Here is an 18,198-nt window from a genome sequence, read left to right as displayed (position 1 = left end):
AATCCCAGCATTTAGGAGGCTGGGGCTGAAGGGTCGTGAGTTCAAGATCCTCCTAGTCTACGTTGTGAGACCCTGTCTCCATAAATAAAATGGTAGTTTCCTGCTCATGGACTACACTTCCCAGCTTCCTTGGAACTATGGAAGTCATTTCCACCTCAACAAGAGGCCACATCCTATCTTCCTCTGAACATTTTGGCATCCACATATGTGGGTGACAAAGATGCCACCTTGCCATGAATAAGCATGGTCCCACCTAAGGTCAGACCAAGTCTCTTTCTTTCTTCCTTTTCTCTCCCCTCAGCTGCTTTGAAAAGAATCTAATACACACAAAAAAGAATAAAATTTTAAAGAACTAATCATGGTTTCTGTTTTAGTCTCTGCCTGACAAAGATGGAAAGAAATGTCTTTTTCTAATAAAATGCTTTGATAAGACCTTTGAAATCAGTGCCTCAGATAAGAAGAAGAAACAAGAATGGATTCAGGGTAGGACATTTTTTATTATTTTCCACAACAGGGAGCAGAAGGTGGGCATGGTACAGGCTTTTAGTCCCAGCACTGGGAGGTAGACAGGGAGGGGTAGGAGCTCTCTACACGGAGTGCCACGCCAGCCTGTGCTTCTAGAGACCCTGACAGGGAAAAACAAAACAAAACTTAAAAAGCCCAAAAAACCAAAACCGTGAGTGCTCCAACTTTGTGTTTTCAAACCTTGCCTAGACACTGGCATAGTTTGTTTCGTTATGTCATAGCGATTGCCACATGAGAAAGAAAACCAAGGAAACATAAGTTCCCCTTTTTAGGGGGCAGGGGTTCGAGACAGGGTTTCTCTGTGTAGCCCTGACTGTCCTGGAACTCACTCTGTAGACCAGGCTGGCCTCGAACTCAGAGATCTGCTTGTCTCTGCCTCCCAAGTGCCAGGATTACAGGCGTGCGCCACCACTGCCTGGCATAAGTTCCCTTTTTAAATTTTTTTGGCCAGTTTGTTTGACTTTGTGGGGACTAAACTATATTTTAGGTTTTACTGCCCTAATTCTTGAAAGAGTATGGAATTTTCCTCTAGGCATATGAAAAATGTTAGTGAATGTTGAGATTTTGGTCATGCACAAGATGGAAAAGGAATTTATGGAGTGGTTTTGTAACTCAAGAAACTGATAGCTTGAGGAGAGAGCATCGTGTTAGCATTTAAAAAGAAGTGGATGATGTAGCCTTACTCATCTGCTTAAATGATCTCAGAAGGAACACAAGAAACTGTTAGCGTTGGTTGCTGATGGACAGGAAGCCCAGGTAAGAGTAGGCAGAAACTTTTCCTGGATGTCTGTTCATGCTGCTCGAATTTGAACAATAGCTATTAGTTAAGAGGACATTAAATTTAAGTAGTTGAAAACACCAAGAGCCAGGTGTGGTAGGTTGTGCCAGTGATGCCACCAGGAGGCAGAGGCAGTAGATTGCTGTTGGTTCAGAGCCAGTCTGCACTACATAATAGGTTCACTTACAGAGTCAAACCAGAAAAGGGGCTAGAGAGATGGATGGCTCAGTGATTAACAGCACTGGCTGGTCCCCTAAATGATGCTCAGTACCTACAGGTCCCAGGGCGTCTGACACCCTTCCTCTACCTTCTCGGGGATCAGATACACGCATGGCGCACAAACATACAGGCAGGCAAACTACTCATAAACATAAGATTAATTTAAAAAAAAAACAGAAAAGAAATGAGATTTTTATATGAAATGTGATATATGTATGCAGACAGTGTTCATCTGCAAATATGTGTCTTAGGAAGTCCTTTGTGTGCTATGGTATATGTAGATTTTCAATAAATGGTAACTACTCAGATATGTATTTACATATAGGGAGGGAAGTGATTTCATAGACATAGCTGAGGGCAGAGTCTGTGTAATAGACTGCACATCAGATGCTAAGAACTTTGATTCTCTGCCCTTAGTGTGCCTTAATTTTTCTTGACTTTAAAAACTGTTGTTATGTGTATGTGTGCTGCTGATGTGTGTGCATGGGCATCCATGCCACATCTCATGTGTGGATCCCAAGGATTAAACTGGTCCAGGCTTTCACAGCTAGTGTCTGCATGCTGAGTCATCTTGCCTGTCCTTATCTAGCATTTTGGGGAGTAGGAAAGGGCCAGGTATGTGGTATCAGCACTTGGTAACCAAAGACAGCAGGGTTGCTCTGAGTTTGAGGACAGACCAAACTGGGCTATCTAATGAAGCTCTGTCTTAGAAAGTGTGTGTGTATGTGTGTGTGGTGTGTTTCCAGTGAAGTGTCTGTAAGCACAGGTGCACAGCTGTGGGCCTGGACTCAGAAGAGACTTGAATGCACAGATTCCTCATGTAGGAGCTGGAGAAGTTGATACTGCTCAGGCTGAGCTCACTGGCACCATCGCATCCCGACTGCTGTTACATATTATTCGAGTTTAGATATATGATTATAATTCCTGTTCTTTCTCCTTTTCCTTATAGCCATCCACTCCACCATCCATCTGTTGAAGCTGGGCAGCCCCCCACCACACAAGGAAGCCCGCCAGCGTCGGAAAGAGCTGCGAAGGAAGCTGCTAGCCGAGCAGGAGGAGCTGGAGCGGCAGATGAAGGAACTCCAAGCCGCCAATGAAAACAAGCAGCAGGAGCTGGAAAGCGTGAGGAAGGTTAGGCGCAGGACAGAGATGGCAAGGGAAACAGCAAGGGAAGCGCTGTCCCGCTTGGTACCCAAGCCACACACAGCCTCAGGAGCTTTGCTTCCTGCACAAAAGTTAGGAGTGGTTTGGTGAGCTGAGTTCTCAGAAGGTGTCCAGCCCTAGGGCTAGCAAGCTGTGTGTCTATAAGGGTAAAGCTCTGAGCTGTCCCTCTTAGAGATGGTGCTAAAGGGCTTAGACTTGAACCGTTGTTTTGTGTGTTCACACATGCTCTGACAGCTCTGTGGGATACACACACAGAAGTAGAACTGAGAAGTAGGAGGTGACCCAGGTCTATAGGCAGGAAGGCTGGGCTGATGGAAGAGCCGCTGTCTTGGACAGTGCTGTAGGAGGCTCTGTAGTCACCTGCTGCAGCCAGACATGGCGCATTCCAGTTTGTGACAATGACTAGTCATGCGTTTCTGAGGGGAACTAACTTGCTGTGGTGTTTGCTGAAGGTTCTTATGTCTTGCTGCTCTCAACGTCTCTTTGTGGTTTTACTGTGGTGTTGCGACTGCTGCTGTCCTTGTTTTACGGCAGGGCCTCAGTATGCAGCTTTGGCTGGCCCAAAGCTTCCTGTGTAGACCACACTGACCTCTAACTCAGAAATCAGCTCTGCCTGGGAGGACTGATGAGGCTACCATGTCTGGCACTGTCTTTGTTTTTTTTTTTTTTTTTTTATCTGTTTAGAATTTATAGAATGTGGACCAAGGTTTTCCATTATGTTGGGTAAAATTTCCATGTATTTCTTCAAGTATTTTTGCTCCCTTTTTACTTGTTCCATATGCTGTTGAACAGAATATTGTGTGTAACAGTCACCAGATTCTCTGATGCTGTTTATTTTTCTTGTTTTTCTGTCCTTCTGACTGTATAATTTCTGTGTATCTCTTTAGTAGCCCAAAGAGATTGTTGAGCCCCTCTAGTTGATTCTCTTTTTGAAATAAGATCTTGAAGCCCTGGCTAGCCTTCAACTCTCTACATAGGGAAGTTGGCCTTGAATGTCTGATCTTCCTGCTTGCAGCTTCCAGTTCAGGAGTCATAGGTGTGCTCCAGCACACCACGCCCTGGCTTCCTAACGCTGTGCACGCTGTGCACACCGTCCTCTAGAGGACTTACTTTTCAGTCGGTTCTTGAACATTACAGCGCATCATTCTCCCTTTGGTTCTTTTAAATTAGCCTCTTTGGCCCTTGGTCTTGGGAAGATTATATGCCCAGTACAGGGGAACGCCAGGGCCAGGAAGCGGGAGTGGGTGGGTTGGGGAGTAGGGCAGGGGGAGGGTATAGGGGACTTTCGGGAAAGCATTTGAAATGTAAATGAAGAAAATATCTAATAGAAAAAACTGAAATGGAAAAAATTAATTAGCCTCTTTATTGATATGCTTTCTCCACTTGACCGAATATTGTTATTCCTTCTATTATGTCTCTAACTGTGACTTCCTGTCATTCTTTTATAGTATATTTACTGTAATGGCTTTGTAGATATGCTCCTGTGCTGCTTCAAAGGCTGTGCCTGTTGACTGTTTTCCTACATAGGGGTTACACTTTCCTGTTTCTCATACTTTTTCTTTTAGTTGAAAACTGGATGTTTTAGAAGATAAGGTGGTGTGGGAACTATGGATACTGATCCTGACACCCCTACCCAAAGCTTGTCATTGTGTGGTTATTTATTTAGTAGTGACTTGGCTGGACTATTTCCTGGACCCCCGAGGCCTTCAGTCTGCTCCTCAGGGCAACAAGCTGGGGTGTGCGCAGCCACAGTCACCTGGAATGACCCTCCACATGGCTCTCCTCTTCTCCCTGTATACTTTCCTTCCCGTCACCCCTGACTGACCGCTAGAGTTCACTGAGTTCTGGATGTTTGCTATGATTTCCGCAGTGCCTGGGAATGAAGTAGCCTCAGTCTGAGGTTAAGTTTAGACCCATGTCCTCTTAAGGCCAGTCTTAGAGAGGGCTCTGCCTAGCCAGACCTTCCTGCTTCTGTCAGGCTTAACTAATCTGGTTGGTTTGCTTCCGGGTGGAACTGCTCTTAATCACTGCCCAAATCTCCTTTGTATGCCTTACATAGCAAAGTTATGTTTGGTGAGCGCTGCAGTGCTTGCTTTTCTCCTTGTGCAAAACTTCCCTGGAAGGCTGGGTGCATGTGGTGGCAGGGACCTATAACCTCAGCACTTGGAAGGCTGAAGCAGGAGGATTGCAAGTTGTATGAGCTTGTGTGGAGACAGCAGCGCATACTTGGAGCCATCCACAGTCCTGCTTTAAGAGCAGAGGGCACAGCCTGCTTTCACCTCTGTTTCCTTCTCCCCCCCCCCCCCCCCCCCCCCCGTGGAGCTTTTGCCCAAGTGAGTTTAGACCAGGGTGATCAGATCTGTCTTCTCTGCCTGCCAGCCTTGACCCCAGTGAAAACCCAGCAGCAGCTCTTCCCTTACCCAGCCTGGGCTGTGAGCAGAGGACAGAGGGCGCCCTTGTCTCAGCTTTCTTCTGCCAGGAGTGGCACTTCCTTCTTGCCTGGGGGAGGGGAGGGGGTGCCTGAAACACCACAGCCTTTTTGTTTCCTGTGTATTTGTTTGTTTGTGTTTTGCCTTTTGTCCTTTGAGGGTGGAATGGATCAACTTTGGGGCCTTGTGTATGCTGGGCAAGCACTCCACTGCTCAGGTACAGCTTCAACACGCTAGGATAATCTGCAAGCTTTAATGTGTTTTGTTTTTTTAAACCAGTTGTTCTTGGAGGGGGTTGAGGATGGGTGGGGGTGGGGGTGTCACCTGCCTGGAAGCTGTAACGTGTAAGGAATAGTGTGGTGGGAGACAGCACTGTATAGAAAGCTCCAGAACTAGGTCAGACTGTGAGTATAGTTGCAAGTGATAATGATCCAGTGGTCTCCTCGGATTCTCTGTGTACAGTGTTTAGAATGGAGTCATTCGTACTGGATTTGTTTTATATGCTGACTGGGCAGACTGGTCTCACAGCTTTTGTTTAATTTTTATTAATTTATTAATTTTATTAATTTTTGTTATATGCTTAAGCAAGACTTTCTCTTACTAACAATCTTGCTTTTCTGGGGATGGGCTTCTGACTGATTGATTAGAAACTGGAGGAAGCAGCATCTCGTGCGGCAGACGAGGAAAAGAAACGCTTGCAGACTCAGGTAGAGCTACAGACCAGGTTCAGCACGGAGCTGGAGCGGGAGAAGCTGGTAAGTCTGAGAACCGCTGCCTCAGCTCTGGAAGGCCTGGCTGCTATTTCATCCTGGCTTTGCTGTGCCTTGGGTGGCTGCTGGGGGTGTTGTGTGCTTGTTTGTGCGTTATCCTTTATTAAGCATTTTCTGTGTACCAGAGAGGTAGAGGGAAAAGATGGGTGCCTTGTTTTCCACACCCCTCAGCAGAATTGTATGCTGTGGGGGTGATAAATGCTTAGTTAGTGTAGTTACATGCCTTCATTTGCTTTGAGGTGTCCCTGTCATCCTGAGGCAGCCAGGATCCTTTTCATTCTCAAAAGGCTTGTGGTATGGACAGTGACTAGCTGTGAAAGAGTAAGCCTAAACCCACAGCATTTCTCCTCTGTAGTGAGGAAAGTGAACACAGACGTCTGAGCTCAGGTTGCTGCTCTGACCACGCCAAGGTCCAGTTGCTCTGTGGAGCCAGCTGGTTACTGGAACACTCGTCTCTCATGGGATGCTGCTGTGCTGAGCCCTGTGCCTGAACAGGGTCTGCTTAGACTAAGGCGAGATTCCTGTTTGTGTTCAGGAAGGTGCCTGTGATGGATGTGGAGATGTGCAGCTGCCTTGCCTCCCTGCTCTGTCTCTCTGAGCCCTAGTGTGATTGTGATTGGTGTGTGCTCCCTGCACAGGTCATTCTGTGAGCTCCCGGGACTCTCATGAGAACACTGGGAGCTAATGTTGGTGACATAATTCATAAACTGCAGAGAAGTACACCAGCATGTTTGAAAGTATGTGTGTCAGGGTACTGGGTATGGAACTCCGTGACTCACACATGTGAAGTAAACACTACCAGCACGCGGTCCCCCAGCCCTGTTTTTATGTTTTTTGTTTTTTGGTTTTTTTTGGTTTTTCGAGACAGGGTTTCTCTGTATAGCCCTGGCTGTCCTGGAACTCACTTTGTAGACCAGGCTGGCCTCGAACTCAGAAATCCGCCTGCCTCTGCCTCCCGAGTGCTGGGATTAAAGGCGTGTGCCACCATGCCCGGCTTGTCTTTATGTTTTAAAAACAGGGATTAACTCTTCTTCAATCCAGAGGGGAAAGCCATGCACTTGTTAGCGCCCCAGGGATGGGGAAGGAATTATAGGCAGTAGGACCTGCAGCTCATAGGCTGTTCACCAAATTTAAGCAAGACCACCATCCTCTCATCCCTCCAGATCAGACAGCAGATGGAGGAGCAGGTTGCCCAGAAGTCCTCCGAACTGGAGCAGTATCTGCAGCGAGTTCGGGAGCTGGAAGACATGTACCTAAAGCTGCAGGAGGCTCTTGAGGACGAGAGACAGGCCCGGCAGGATGAAGAGACTGTGCGCAAGCTTCAGGCCAGGTGCAGATGCTTTGCAGCCCTCTCCCTCGGGGGCTTTGCTTGCTCAGGATTCTAACACTGTTGTTTAGCCTGGGAGACCCTGCACATTGGGCTGGCAGGGGTGTTTCTTCTGATTGTAGGGTACAGAATCCTTTGCTTGGGGGTCTAAGGGCCTTGTACCAAGAGCAGTCTGGTGGCCCTGTTTGCCGGGATGCACTTCATTCTACTCCAGAACATCTATCCGCCAGATCAGCTGTAGTGGAAACTTGAGTGGCCCTTGCTGCAGAGGAAGGACTGCTTTGGGCCAGGCTGCAACAGAGTTTTGGTGGATGGGGAGGGAATATATACTGTCTGTTTGGTAGTGTGGGATTGCCACCATTTCTTCACATGTAGTCCAAGTTTTAAAGTTGAAACTAGATTTTGCCCCACCCCTGAACTTTTATTTTTTTTAAAGATTTATTTATTTATTATATGTAAGTACACTGTAGCTGTCTTCAGACACTCCAGAAGAGGGCGCCAGATCTCGTTACGGATGGTTGTGAGCCACCATGTGGTTGCTGGGATTTGAACTCTGGACCTTCGGAAGAGCAGTCGGGTGCTCTTACCCACTGAGCCATCTCACTAGCCCACCCCTGAACTTTTAAATTCTGATTTACAATTTATGATGTTTATATTCTCAGAGAAAATTTTTGATTTGAATTTTTTTCTTTTTGACTGCGTGTACATCTGTGTGAGGGTATTAGAAGCACTGGAACTAGAGTCACAGGCAGGTGTGAGCCACCATGTGGGTGCTGTGAATTGAACCCAGGTTGTCTGGAAGAGCCACCTGTGCTAACCGCTGAGCCATCTCCCCAGCCCCTGCTTTGGGTCCTTGTAACATCAGGGAGGATAAGGACCTGTCCTGGTTTAACCATTGTCTCGTTTACTTCTCCATGAGGGCTTGTGGGAGGCGTACAGATGTACCTGGGCCTTGAGCTGTAGCTCCCCACCCCATGTTGGGGAACAGTTAGAAGGTAAGCTGGTAGAATTTATACAGCTGCCAGTCCTCATGTGAGAATCGAAAGATGCTGTTTAAACCTGGGAAGAAAAGGAGAGGACCTGAGATGGCTCAGCAGGTAAAAGATGCTCGACACTGTGCAAGCCTGATGCCTCTAGTTCTATCGCTGCCACCCATGTAAAGGAGGAACGAGGAAACTGACTCACCGGGTTGCCCTCTGACCTCACACAGCACACACATACACATGATAATAACTTTAAAATATTAAAAATGGAAAATAAGCTGGAAAAGGCATCTCCTCTAGTTGTATACTTAGCCAAAAGTGATGGGGCTGGTGAGATGGCTCAGGGGTAGAGGTCAGCTTGATCTCTGAGATCCACATGGTGTAAGGAGAACAAACCTGTCTAATCTCCACGCGTGCACCTCTGCATGCAGCCACACCCAAACAACATAACAAAAAGGCATCCAATGTTTCCCTTAGAAAAAACTGATTTGGGGCCATCAAGGTGACTTGGTGGGTAAAGCTGCTTGCTGCATGAGCCTGGCAGCCCAGGTCCAATCCATGGAACCCACAGGAAGGGGGAAGGAGAGAAGCCACTGCACAGGGTTGTCCTCTGCCCTCGCCAGCTACTTGGAGCTATCAGTGGTGCTGTTGACAGTGGCATTAGCAGGTCATTCAGGAGAAGGTGCAAATCCCATGTCACTTCCAGAGAGTGGCACTCTGAGTGATACTAGACATATTTTGAGCTACAGATTTGTTCTTGCTGGGAGTTTATAGATTACTCTCATGCACAAAAATCTATGGGGAAGGCATGTTTCAGTAGTTTTGAGGGAAATAGGATATAACACAGCAGAGATTAAGCCTCAGACGACCAGGTAACTCAGAAGTTTACAGAAGTGTCAGCTCTCCTGTGTGTGGGGTAGATGATGCTTTCTGCAGTGGTGACTTTTCTCTGGCTTTGATAATGATAAAAGCAACTAGGGAAAGGAGGGTTTGCTTTGGCTTGCGGTTCCAGAGGGGAGTCTGTAATTGCTGGGAAGGCATGGCGTGGTGGCAGGAGCAGGAAGTGGCTCATCCCCTCGCCATCCAAGAAAGGAGCAGGAAATGAGGTGAGGCTTATAAAGCCTGCACTCTGTGACACAGAAGAATGGAAATGGGCTAGAAGGGTCGGCTGAAAGGCCATATGGGTCTGTAAGTTTTTATGTCACCAAACTAAAGTTGATTTTTATTTTTAAGACACAGTCTCACTAGGTGGCCCCAGATGGCCTGGAACTGGCTCTGTAGACCAGGTCCGCCTGCCTCTGACTCCTGAGTGATGGGATTGAGAAAGGCTGACCTCAGGAGGAAGATGCTATGTAGTTGAGGATGGCCTTGAACTCCTGATCTCCAGGACTCCATCCCTGGAGTGCTGCCTACAGACATGTATCCTATCTGTTGCTAGATAGCTATTGAGCCCAGAGCTCTGTACAAGTTGGACAAGCACTCTTCCACCTGAGCTACACCCCAGGCCCAGGGGGTAGCTTTTGAATGCCTGAAAGGGTCCACGATGTACCTGGCACAGTAGTGTGCACTGCTGCCTCTCTGCCAGCTGCTGGGATGTTTTTCATGTGTTTGAAGGCAGCCGGGGCCCAGGTTCTTAAGTGAGGTATGGATGGGTACTTAATTCTCATGGTACTTGAATTTAAAGTAGTATTTTAGTATGTCAAACTTTTAGTTTTTTATTCACATAAAATAATGGTGATTGCCGGTTTCAGGGCTGTGAGGATGAAGTTAGATGTAGCAGGTACAGTGTTTAGCATGCCAGTGTTTAGTTTTCTGTTTTTTTATCTCATTAATGGATGGGGAAGATACGTCATGTACAGAATTAAGAAGGATGTTGAATGATAGCGTTAGGCCAAGAGAACATCAGAAAGACAGAGGGACTAGAGATGGCTCAGCAGCTAAGAACACTTGCTGCTGCTCTTGTGGTGGGCTAGGGTCCAGGTCCCAGTACCCATATGGCAGGTCACAATGGATTCTCCTGTCTTCGCCTCCTGAGTTGCTAGGAGGACAGACGTGTGCACACACTGGGCTTATTCCTTCTCTGTAAAGGAGGACGCTTAGGCACGGGAAGGGCAGAAGTGCTGAAACCTTTAGTCAGAGGTCAGTTTGCAAACCACAGAAACCAACTTGGATGAGGGAAGGCAAGAAGGTGATTTATGGGATTCTTAAATAGTTCTCCAGTTCCATGGAGGGCAGGTGGCCTGGTCTTGAACAGTGGCAGGAACCAAGGGGTATAGGCCTGGGGCGGATGCCACAGACACACACAGGTACTGAGTGTCAGCTCTGCTGTTGCCCCTGCCATCAGTAAGAGCAATTACCTATCGTCTCTGGTTCTGTGCCAGGTGCTTTTGAGTCAGAGTTCCAGGGAACAATTGCTTTGCCAAGCTCATTTCTTGTTCCACCATGCTCCGCTGCCAAGGACAGGTGGCAAGTTCTGTATGGTGGAGTCTGTACTGGGAGATGGGGCTCCACCTCCCACAAGACCCCACTGTGCTATTCTCTAGCTGCATGAAGCAGCCTAGCCCTCTGAAAGCCTGCTCTTCCTCCGTACTTCAGCACTCTCACTGACCATAGAAGAGCATTGGCAAAGAACACAGATGCATAATGGATAGCTGTGAACGAGGAGTGCATGTCAGGGCTGTCTGCAGTGCTGGGCTCAGTGGTGGACACTGTATTCCGGAGACTTCCAAGGAGCTCAAGTGTGCCTGTAGGGGGATTTGGGATCTGGAAGTGGTGTTGTGGTCCTTGCCTCTTTCCTTGCTGCTATTGTAGAGAGCAGATGCTGCAGGTGACAGTGGTTGCCCTGCCAGATGACTTGACTCTGTGGCTCCTTGTTAGACTTGTGCCTTGACACTGTTGGCGTTTGGCTACACTATCTGCATCTTGAGTGCAGGCTTGGGCGGTGTATTGGTTTATTTATTTAAACAGAAATGTAGTTGACTAGTCCAAGCCAGCTTGTTCTTTCGGCTAGCACTTTGGTGTCAAACACCTGCATTGAAGTCCATTGTGTCCTCTGTGGTACACTTGTGGACACATTCCTTCATCTGTGATGAGGGACTGGTACCTCCAGGATTGTTGGTAATAGGTCTTTATTAGATGAATAAATGTTTCAGTGTTGTAGCAGCCAGGCAGGTTGCAGAGCTTGGCTCCGGCAGCTGACAGGTAGATGACTTAAGCTCTGGGCCTTGCTTCCTCATCTCAGATGTGACTACTAATTGAACGTATGTGCACTCTGCAAAGCGGCGGAGAAAACACACTCGACTGTTCTTGGCATACACTTGCCACTGTCTAAATGCTAGTTTTCGTTTTCCTTCATGTAAGATTGAGGACACTTGGAGCAGGACATGCGGGCTGCTGCTCGCAGGCTTTGTGATAGACACTCCTTGGCTCCCAGCCTCCTTTAAGATGGGAGGCCTCGGATGACTGAGGTGCTTGTCTCTGAAATACTTGTCCATCTTGGCCAGGGTCCCCAGCAGGGTGTGACCCTGAGTGTCCTCTGTGTTACAGGTTGCTGGAGGAAGAGTCTTCTAAGAGGGCAGAGCTGGAAAAGTGGCACCTGGCGCAGCAGCAGGCCATTCAGACAACAGAGGCGGAGAAGCAGGAGCTGGAACAGCAGCGTGTCATGAAGGAGCAGGCATTGCAGGAGGCCATGGCACAGCTGGAACAGTTGGAGTTGGAGCGGAAGCAGGCCCTGGAGCAGTATGAGGTGGCTGGACTTAGCCCTCACACACCTGTAACTGGCACCTGAGATCAGCTGGGGTAGGGGTGGGGCTCTGCACCTAACCCTGCACAACCAGTATAAACAAACTCCAGCATTCATTTGGCAGAATCTTGCTTAGCAAAGAGAAGAAAGAAGAAGTTTTATTTTGTTTTCTACAGAGGTGTCTGTCCACTCAGGGACCATGCAGGAGTGTGATGAGGAAGAACAGTTACACGCTGTGACAGAGGGTCTCCACGCTGCAGAATTGACTCCAAGGACACAGGGATAGCATGCAGGTGTAGGCAGTACCCATTGCCCTACCCTGAGGGTGAGCACCTAGGGAGGTCACTTACTCCCAGCCCCTCACTCAGACCTTATTGGAGGGGCCCATGGTGGCAGAGAGGTGCTGACATTCGAGACCAGAGGAAGTCACCGAGAAGCTACCTCCTCAACACCAATGTCTTAGTTACTGTTCTGTTGCTGTGAGAAAACACTGTGACCAAGGCAGCTTATAAAATAGTATTCAATTGGACTTATGGTTTCAGTGGTTAGACTCCATGATGGGGGAATGAAGACAAAGGCAGGGACAGCTGAGCACCCACGTCTTCTGAAAGCATGAGGCAGAGAAACACTGGAATGGCCCTTTTGGAACCTCAGAGTCTAGCCCAGTGACATAGCTCCTCCAACAAGGCCACTAATCCTTCCCAAACAGCTCCACCGACTGGGGACCAAGTATTCAAACATATGAACCTACTAGGGCCACTCATTCAAGGACATCGTGGCCATGGCTGTCCTGACTGTGTGCCAGCAGACCAGCCCTTCCTTTTCATGTCCTTCAGAACCTGTTCCTATTGAAGCTAAGACTGGCAGTTATTGTGAGAGAGCTGAGCTAGCAACAAGACAGGCCAGGAAGGGCAGGTGTTGGGCAGAGGCAGAAAGCTGACACAGAGGGGCCTACTGTCACATGCATGAGGTGAGGCGAGCCTTGAGTCACAAGGCTTGGCCTCCACCCTGCTTCCTCCACCTTGGGCAGATGCTTAGCTCTCTGAGCCTGAGTTTTTGCTAGTGTGCAGTAGATAACGATAGCCTTTCCTCCTCACAGTGACCCTGGTCATTTAATGAGGGAGTTCACGGGTGTACGGTAGGTGCCAGTCCACGCTACTTAGATCTTAATCTGCCACTTTTGTCCTAGGGAGTTAAAAAGAAGCTAGAGATGGCAACACATATGACCAAGAGCTGGAAGGACAAAGTGGCCCATCATGAGGGATTAATACGATTGATAGAGCCAGGTAATATATTTTAACTTATTTTCTGTTGTATTTATGCAATTTAATTTATGTGAACAAACAGTAACTTTCTTAGGGGCACAAAGCTCTTGCTTCTATACATAGCACCACATAAAACTGGGCATAGGAGCAGCTACCTGTACTGCTAGCACTTGGGGTCTGAAGTGTGAGCTCATCCTTGAGGTGGCTCAAGGGTTAAAGCACTATGTAGGCCTGACGGCTTAAGTTCAAGTCCTCGGAACCCTTACCAATCCCTGGAGGGGGGAATGTACATTTTCAATCCCAGGGCTCCTACAGGGAGATGGGAGCAGAGAGCCTGCTGAAGCCAAGATGCTTCTGTGGATTCTCTTAAGCTTGTCCTCCTTAGTAAGTGCTCCTGGGTAACCTCCCTGCGTGCATCGTTGCTGCTCTTTTGGTTGGTGGACCTTTTTGGGTATTCCTCAGAGAAGAAGTAGGAGTGTTGTCCCCTCTGATGCGATGACAGGTGCGGCGAGAGCCAGCCTTCCTGCATTGAAAGCATGCTTGTCACTTAGGTTCCAAGAACCCTCACCTGATCACCAACTGGGGACCCGCAGCGTTCACCCAGGCAGAGCTCGAGGAGAGAGAGAAGAGCTGGAAAGAGAAGAAGACCACAGAGTGACAGCTGTCCCAGCTGTCACCCAGTCAGTCATATCAGTGAGGAGTCAAGAGCTTCATACCTGGGACAAGGACATTGGCTTTGCTGCTTCTAGTCTCCCCTCAGGGCTCCAGCAGGGTCCTGTGCTGAGGACGCCATGTTTACCTTCTAGCGATGTCTCAGCTCTCCTGGCGAGAACATAGGCACAGGTGTGGCTGGAGCCACTTCACTGTTGCCTTCTGCAGCCCTTGCAGCCCCTGGTCTCAGCCCCCCCTTGGATGGGAGGTCAGCTGTCTCCTCCGGCAGCGCATTCCCTCTGCCGATTGCCTGGTCTGCTGGCCTCTTTGTGTCAGGTGTCATGGCAAGCCTCCGCTGTTGGTGCTCTGATGGACAAGTCACTAGTCACTGCCCTTGTGGATGGGATCTGGTTGGTGACTCTTCCCAGCTTCAGCTAAGATACTTCCCTCCCTGACCATCACACACATGGCATGCTTTGTTTGCATTTTCTTTCTCCTCACCTCAAAGCAAGACTTATCCTGGCCCAGCGTCTCAACTTAGTTCTTTGGGTGTTCTGTCCCCAGCTGCTAGTCTGTTGAAATCAATGGTGATTAGATAGTTTGGGGGTTACATGGGCACAGTGGAAGCTGACAGAATGTGGGCTGGTAAGATGTAAAGGGTCACAGGATAATGGCCAGCCTTGTGGCTTTCACTAGGACTATGTCTCTCTGCTTTTCCCTCCGAGGATGACACAGATGGTGGTTTCTGTGCTTCTTGTTTGAGGAATGATTTCAGCCCTAATCTGGTCTGAGACTGAGATGAGTGGTTGGAAAGTAAGCCTTACCACACTAGTTGGAATCTCTAACCAGCAGTAACTCCATGCACAGCCAAGATGCTTTACATTATAAACAAGAAGGTGACCCATGTGTTACAGAAGAGGTGGGATTCAGAAGAGAGCAGGGATCCCCACGGTCCTGGTCCAGCCTTGCCTCAGAGCAGGAAGGAGGCCATTCCAGACATGTGCAAGTCTACAGATAGATTCCAGCAGTCCTGGCGTCTACATAAGGTCTGGATAGAGTTCCATTAATCTCTACCTTTTATGACTGGAAAACATTTGCCAATGGAAGTCTTATCAATTTTTCTTAAGATTTTGGACTGCTTAATAAAAGTAATTTTATTTAATGTTTATAGTTGCCTTCATACAGTTTAGATTTGTATGCAAAGTATCCCTGTGTCACGAACCTTCTTAGTAGATAACTTGGGTGTAGGTTTGGACCTGGCCATTCACTCACCTTGTTTCCTCGTCAGTGCAGCCGGGAATCAGAACAAGGGGACCAGGGTCTCCCCTGTGGCTTGATGATGTCTCCTAGAGACCTCAGTGTCCTTGGAGAGAAGAGAAAAAGAAACTCCAAGAAGGTACTGGCTGGTGTGAAATGTCTGGACGGAGGCAAGGGCCTGGGGGGTCCAGGGGAGACTGGGGTAAAGCGATCGCCGGGTCCAGGCTGACAGAGCCTCCCTCCTTAAACCTGGACTGTCTTACAGCACAGCCAGAGGCATGGCCCGCAGCTGCCACAGCCCTCCTTGTCTGGTCTCGAGCCTAAATACTGCATGCTCCCTCTGCAGCACTGTATGGGCTGTGCAGAAGGCGTCTGCAGTCTGTAGTGTTTGTTACTGCTTGCCTCACTGGCTTCAGTAGCACTGTGACTACTGGGATGTGAAAGTCCTTTGTAAACAGTGGGTGGGAAGACCGCACAGATGTGAACTGTGTGACTCCCATTTGGGCCGATGTGCTGATACTTGTGGGTCTCTCCTGATACTCAAGGTGGTTTCAGCTAAGTGTCTATAGACCGTGCCTCATCTCTGTAATAACTACAGGAAACGTTGGAGGTGTCTGTCTGTGTGTTCCTTGTAATCAGCCCTTTCCTCCAACGAGAGAGGAGATTATTTGCAGGAATTATGAATGAAAAGCATTTGAAAATGTTTTGGGATCTACTATATTGAGAATGAACAAAATATTTATAATTTTAAAGCATTTTATCTACACATACAATGTAATATGCTCTACTTCTTGGTTTTGTTTTGTTTTGCTAATTTTTCTAAGGTATTAAAATGTTTTCTATGGGATTTTTGGTTTCTATTTTTTTAGTAAAGTGGACTCAATAACAAAATTAAACATACCAGAATATCATACATTTTAAACTGGTTACATTAATAAAATGGAGTAGTGTGTGTATGTGTGTGTGCACATGCACGCGCGTGCCTGCCTGCATGTGTGCTTTTGCTAATCTTCATTTTCATACAGTCATGTGGATGGATGTGGTTTAAGGATACTCCTGAAAACACTGGGTTTGGGAGTTAAGACCTCAAGAAGTTAGCTGTGACCTCATGTTTGGTGTGTGAGTCACAGCTGTGGGAAGCCTTGGTGGATTTGTCAGCTCAGGAACCCAACTCTTTATCGTTGCTGTTACCTCTGAAGTCTTTTCTTCTTGTCTCTGTTCTCTCAATTTTTTAAAAATATCTTTGACTAGAATAAACATTGTGGTTTTCTATTTGGTTTTACATGGTCACCAAGATTAAAACTTCGTACTGTGGATGAAGCAGACCCTTGTTCTAGCTTGACTGTGTATTGGCAAGCTGGTCTTCCCTCATGGAGGAGAGCAGGGAGAGGAAGGTGTTTGTCAAGCCATCCTATCTTTCTCTAGTGCAATGCTCTCAAGTATAGACACTTGCTCCTGAGGGGACACTGGGCAGTATCTGGAAACATCTGTGGTTTTCATAACTGGAAGGAGTGTGCTGGCTGTGGTGGGTGCCTTGCATCATCCCCGCTTGGGGGCAGTTGCTGTTAATTCCTGTTAAGCCTCATTGACCCTTCTGAGGTTTCTAAGTCATTGGTCTTGGGTAGTGGGCACATTTGTGGCGGACACTAAATTCCAACTCTAGTCTAGACTCAACCTCCCTGTCCATTTTCTACTAGAGCAGAAACAGTCTGTCAGGGCCAGACACCCACAGGAATGTGGTCCTTTCTCTATGTCTGCCTCCTGTATGGCAGTTGAGAGGGCCAGAGAGATTGTTAGAGTAAGCAAGCAAAGGAGAGTTCTGTCCAGCTACCCTCATTCTGCCAGATCCCACCTCCCCACTTGAAGTCCCACTTCACCCCAGTTCTCCCCCAAACACAATCAGTAGCCTAACCTGGATTTCTGAAGGTGGTATCCGGGAGACTCACTTCCTGTGTTTCCTCTCTGCTCTTTAGCCAGGAGCAACCCAGGGACAGGGTCCATCACAGACTGGGGGTTCAGACCAGCTGCTACCTCCATGTCACCCTCAAAGTCTGTCCAATGGGAATGAGGCTGTCCTAGGCTGCCAGAGCAGGTGTTTTATATCAGGGGAGAGCATTCCAGGATTGGAATTGAGTGCCCACCACAAACATACCCACTACCTAAGACCAGTGACTTGGAAGCCTCAGAAGGGTCAGCAAGACTTAACAGGAATTGACAGTACTCTCCTCCAAGCGAGGCAGGTTCGAAGCACCCACTACAGCCAGCACACTCCTGGTTATGAAAACAAAGATACAATGAGTGATTACAGAGAATGTGAACTAGGGAAAAGACTTCATCTCGGAGGCCCAAGGCCTGCAGCCCTGGTTCTGAGCTGGAAGCTGGTGATGGCAGGAAAGGGCTTTTTCCAGCGTTCTGTGCTTCCCACCCCTGCTTGCATCAGAGTACTTATCTGGGAAGGAGTCCGGACATCGATCATTTAGATCTAGGCTTAGTTGTGACTCTGAGGCAGGATGGCTACATCTCCCCTTCCACACATACCTAGTTCTGAGCTTTACTCCAGGGCTGACCCAGGAGTTTTTGACGACTGATGTATCCTGCATTAGGACAGTGCTCCCTTTCTGAGAAACACCTCCTGCAGATTACCGTGGTGTGTTGAACCGGCCTTCTGTCCATCCTCTGGGGGGACCTGTTTTACCACTTCTTCCAGCGCACACACACAGTGTGCCGACAGAAAGCCTCCTCAAGGACAACTTCATGTGGACCAGCAAAGAGGGTGCAGCAGCTCATGCCTTCTTCAATCCCTGAACCTGCTGACAGAGCCCCCGGGTCTGTGGAGAGCCACTGTGGAGGCAGGTGTGCCCCTTCCCTGAATGTGATCTTCAAGAGTGTCTTTCTGCTGAAACAGTAAACTCAGTAAGTTGCCTGACTTGAAGTTTACTATTTTGGACTTTTATTTATTCTTTACAATCTCATATGTCTGTAGTGTATCTCAGTTATACCCACCCCCACCCCCTGCCCTGCACCATGCCCCTCCTCCACTTTTTTTTTTTTCCTTTCATTTTTGTAACTGAGTCCAGTCAGTGCTGCC

The 18,198-nt window shown here is 48.0% G+C and overlaps 1 protein-coding gene across 1 annotated transcript in view; it reads left to right on the top strand.

Annotated features, from left to right (window-relative positions):
• Swap70 (switching B cell complex subunit SWAP70) overlaps positions 1-15,019 on the top strand; it is a 61,565-nt gene extending 46,546 nt beyond the window's left edge. Inside the window, exons 6-12 of the mRNA XM_085841402.1 lie at positions 375-483; positions 2,472-2,653; positions 5,763-5,870; positions 7,049-7,215; positions 11,742-11,940; positions 13,127-13,223; positions 13,754-15,019. Of these exons, the coding sequence (XP_085697528.1) occupies positions 375-483; positions 2,472-2,653; positions 5,763-5,870; positions 7,049-7,215; positions 11,742-11,940; positions 13,127-13,223; positions 13,754-13,860 (969 nt within the window). The 3' untranslated portion in view covers positions 13,861-15,019. The remainder of the gene's footprint in view (positions 1-374; positions 484-2,471; positions 2,654-5,762; positions 5,871-7,048; positions 7,216-11,741; positions 11,941-13,126; positions 13,224-13,753) is intronic.
• Positions 15,020-18,198: the final 3,179 nt, after the last annotated feature.

This window comes from Mus caroli, unplaced genomic scaffold (assembly GCF_978045245.1).
Source record: "Mus caroli unplaced genomic scaffold, Mus_caroli_1 scaffold_8, whole genome shotgun sequence".
Lineage (NCBI taxonomy): Eukaryota > Metazoa > Chordata > Mammalia > Rodentia > Muridae > Mus > Mus caroli.
The sequence above is the reverse complement of the archived record's forward strand: the minus strand, read 5'-3'. Positions and strand labels throughout refer to the sequence as shown.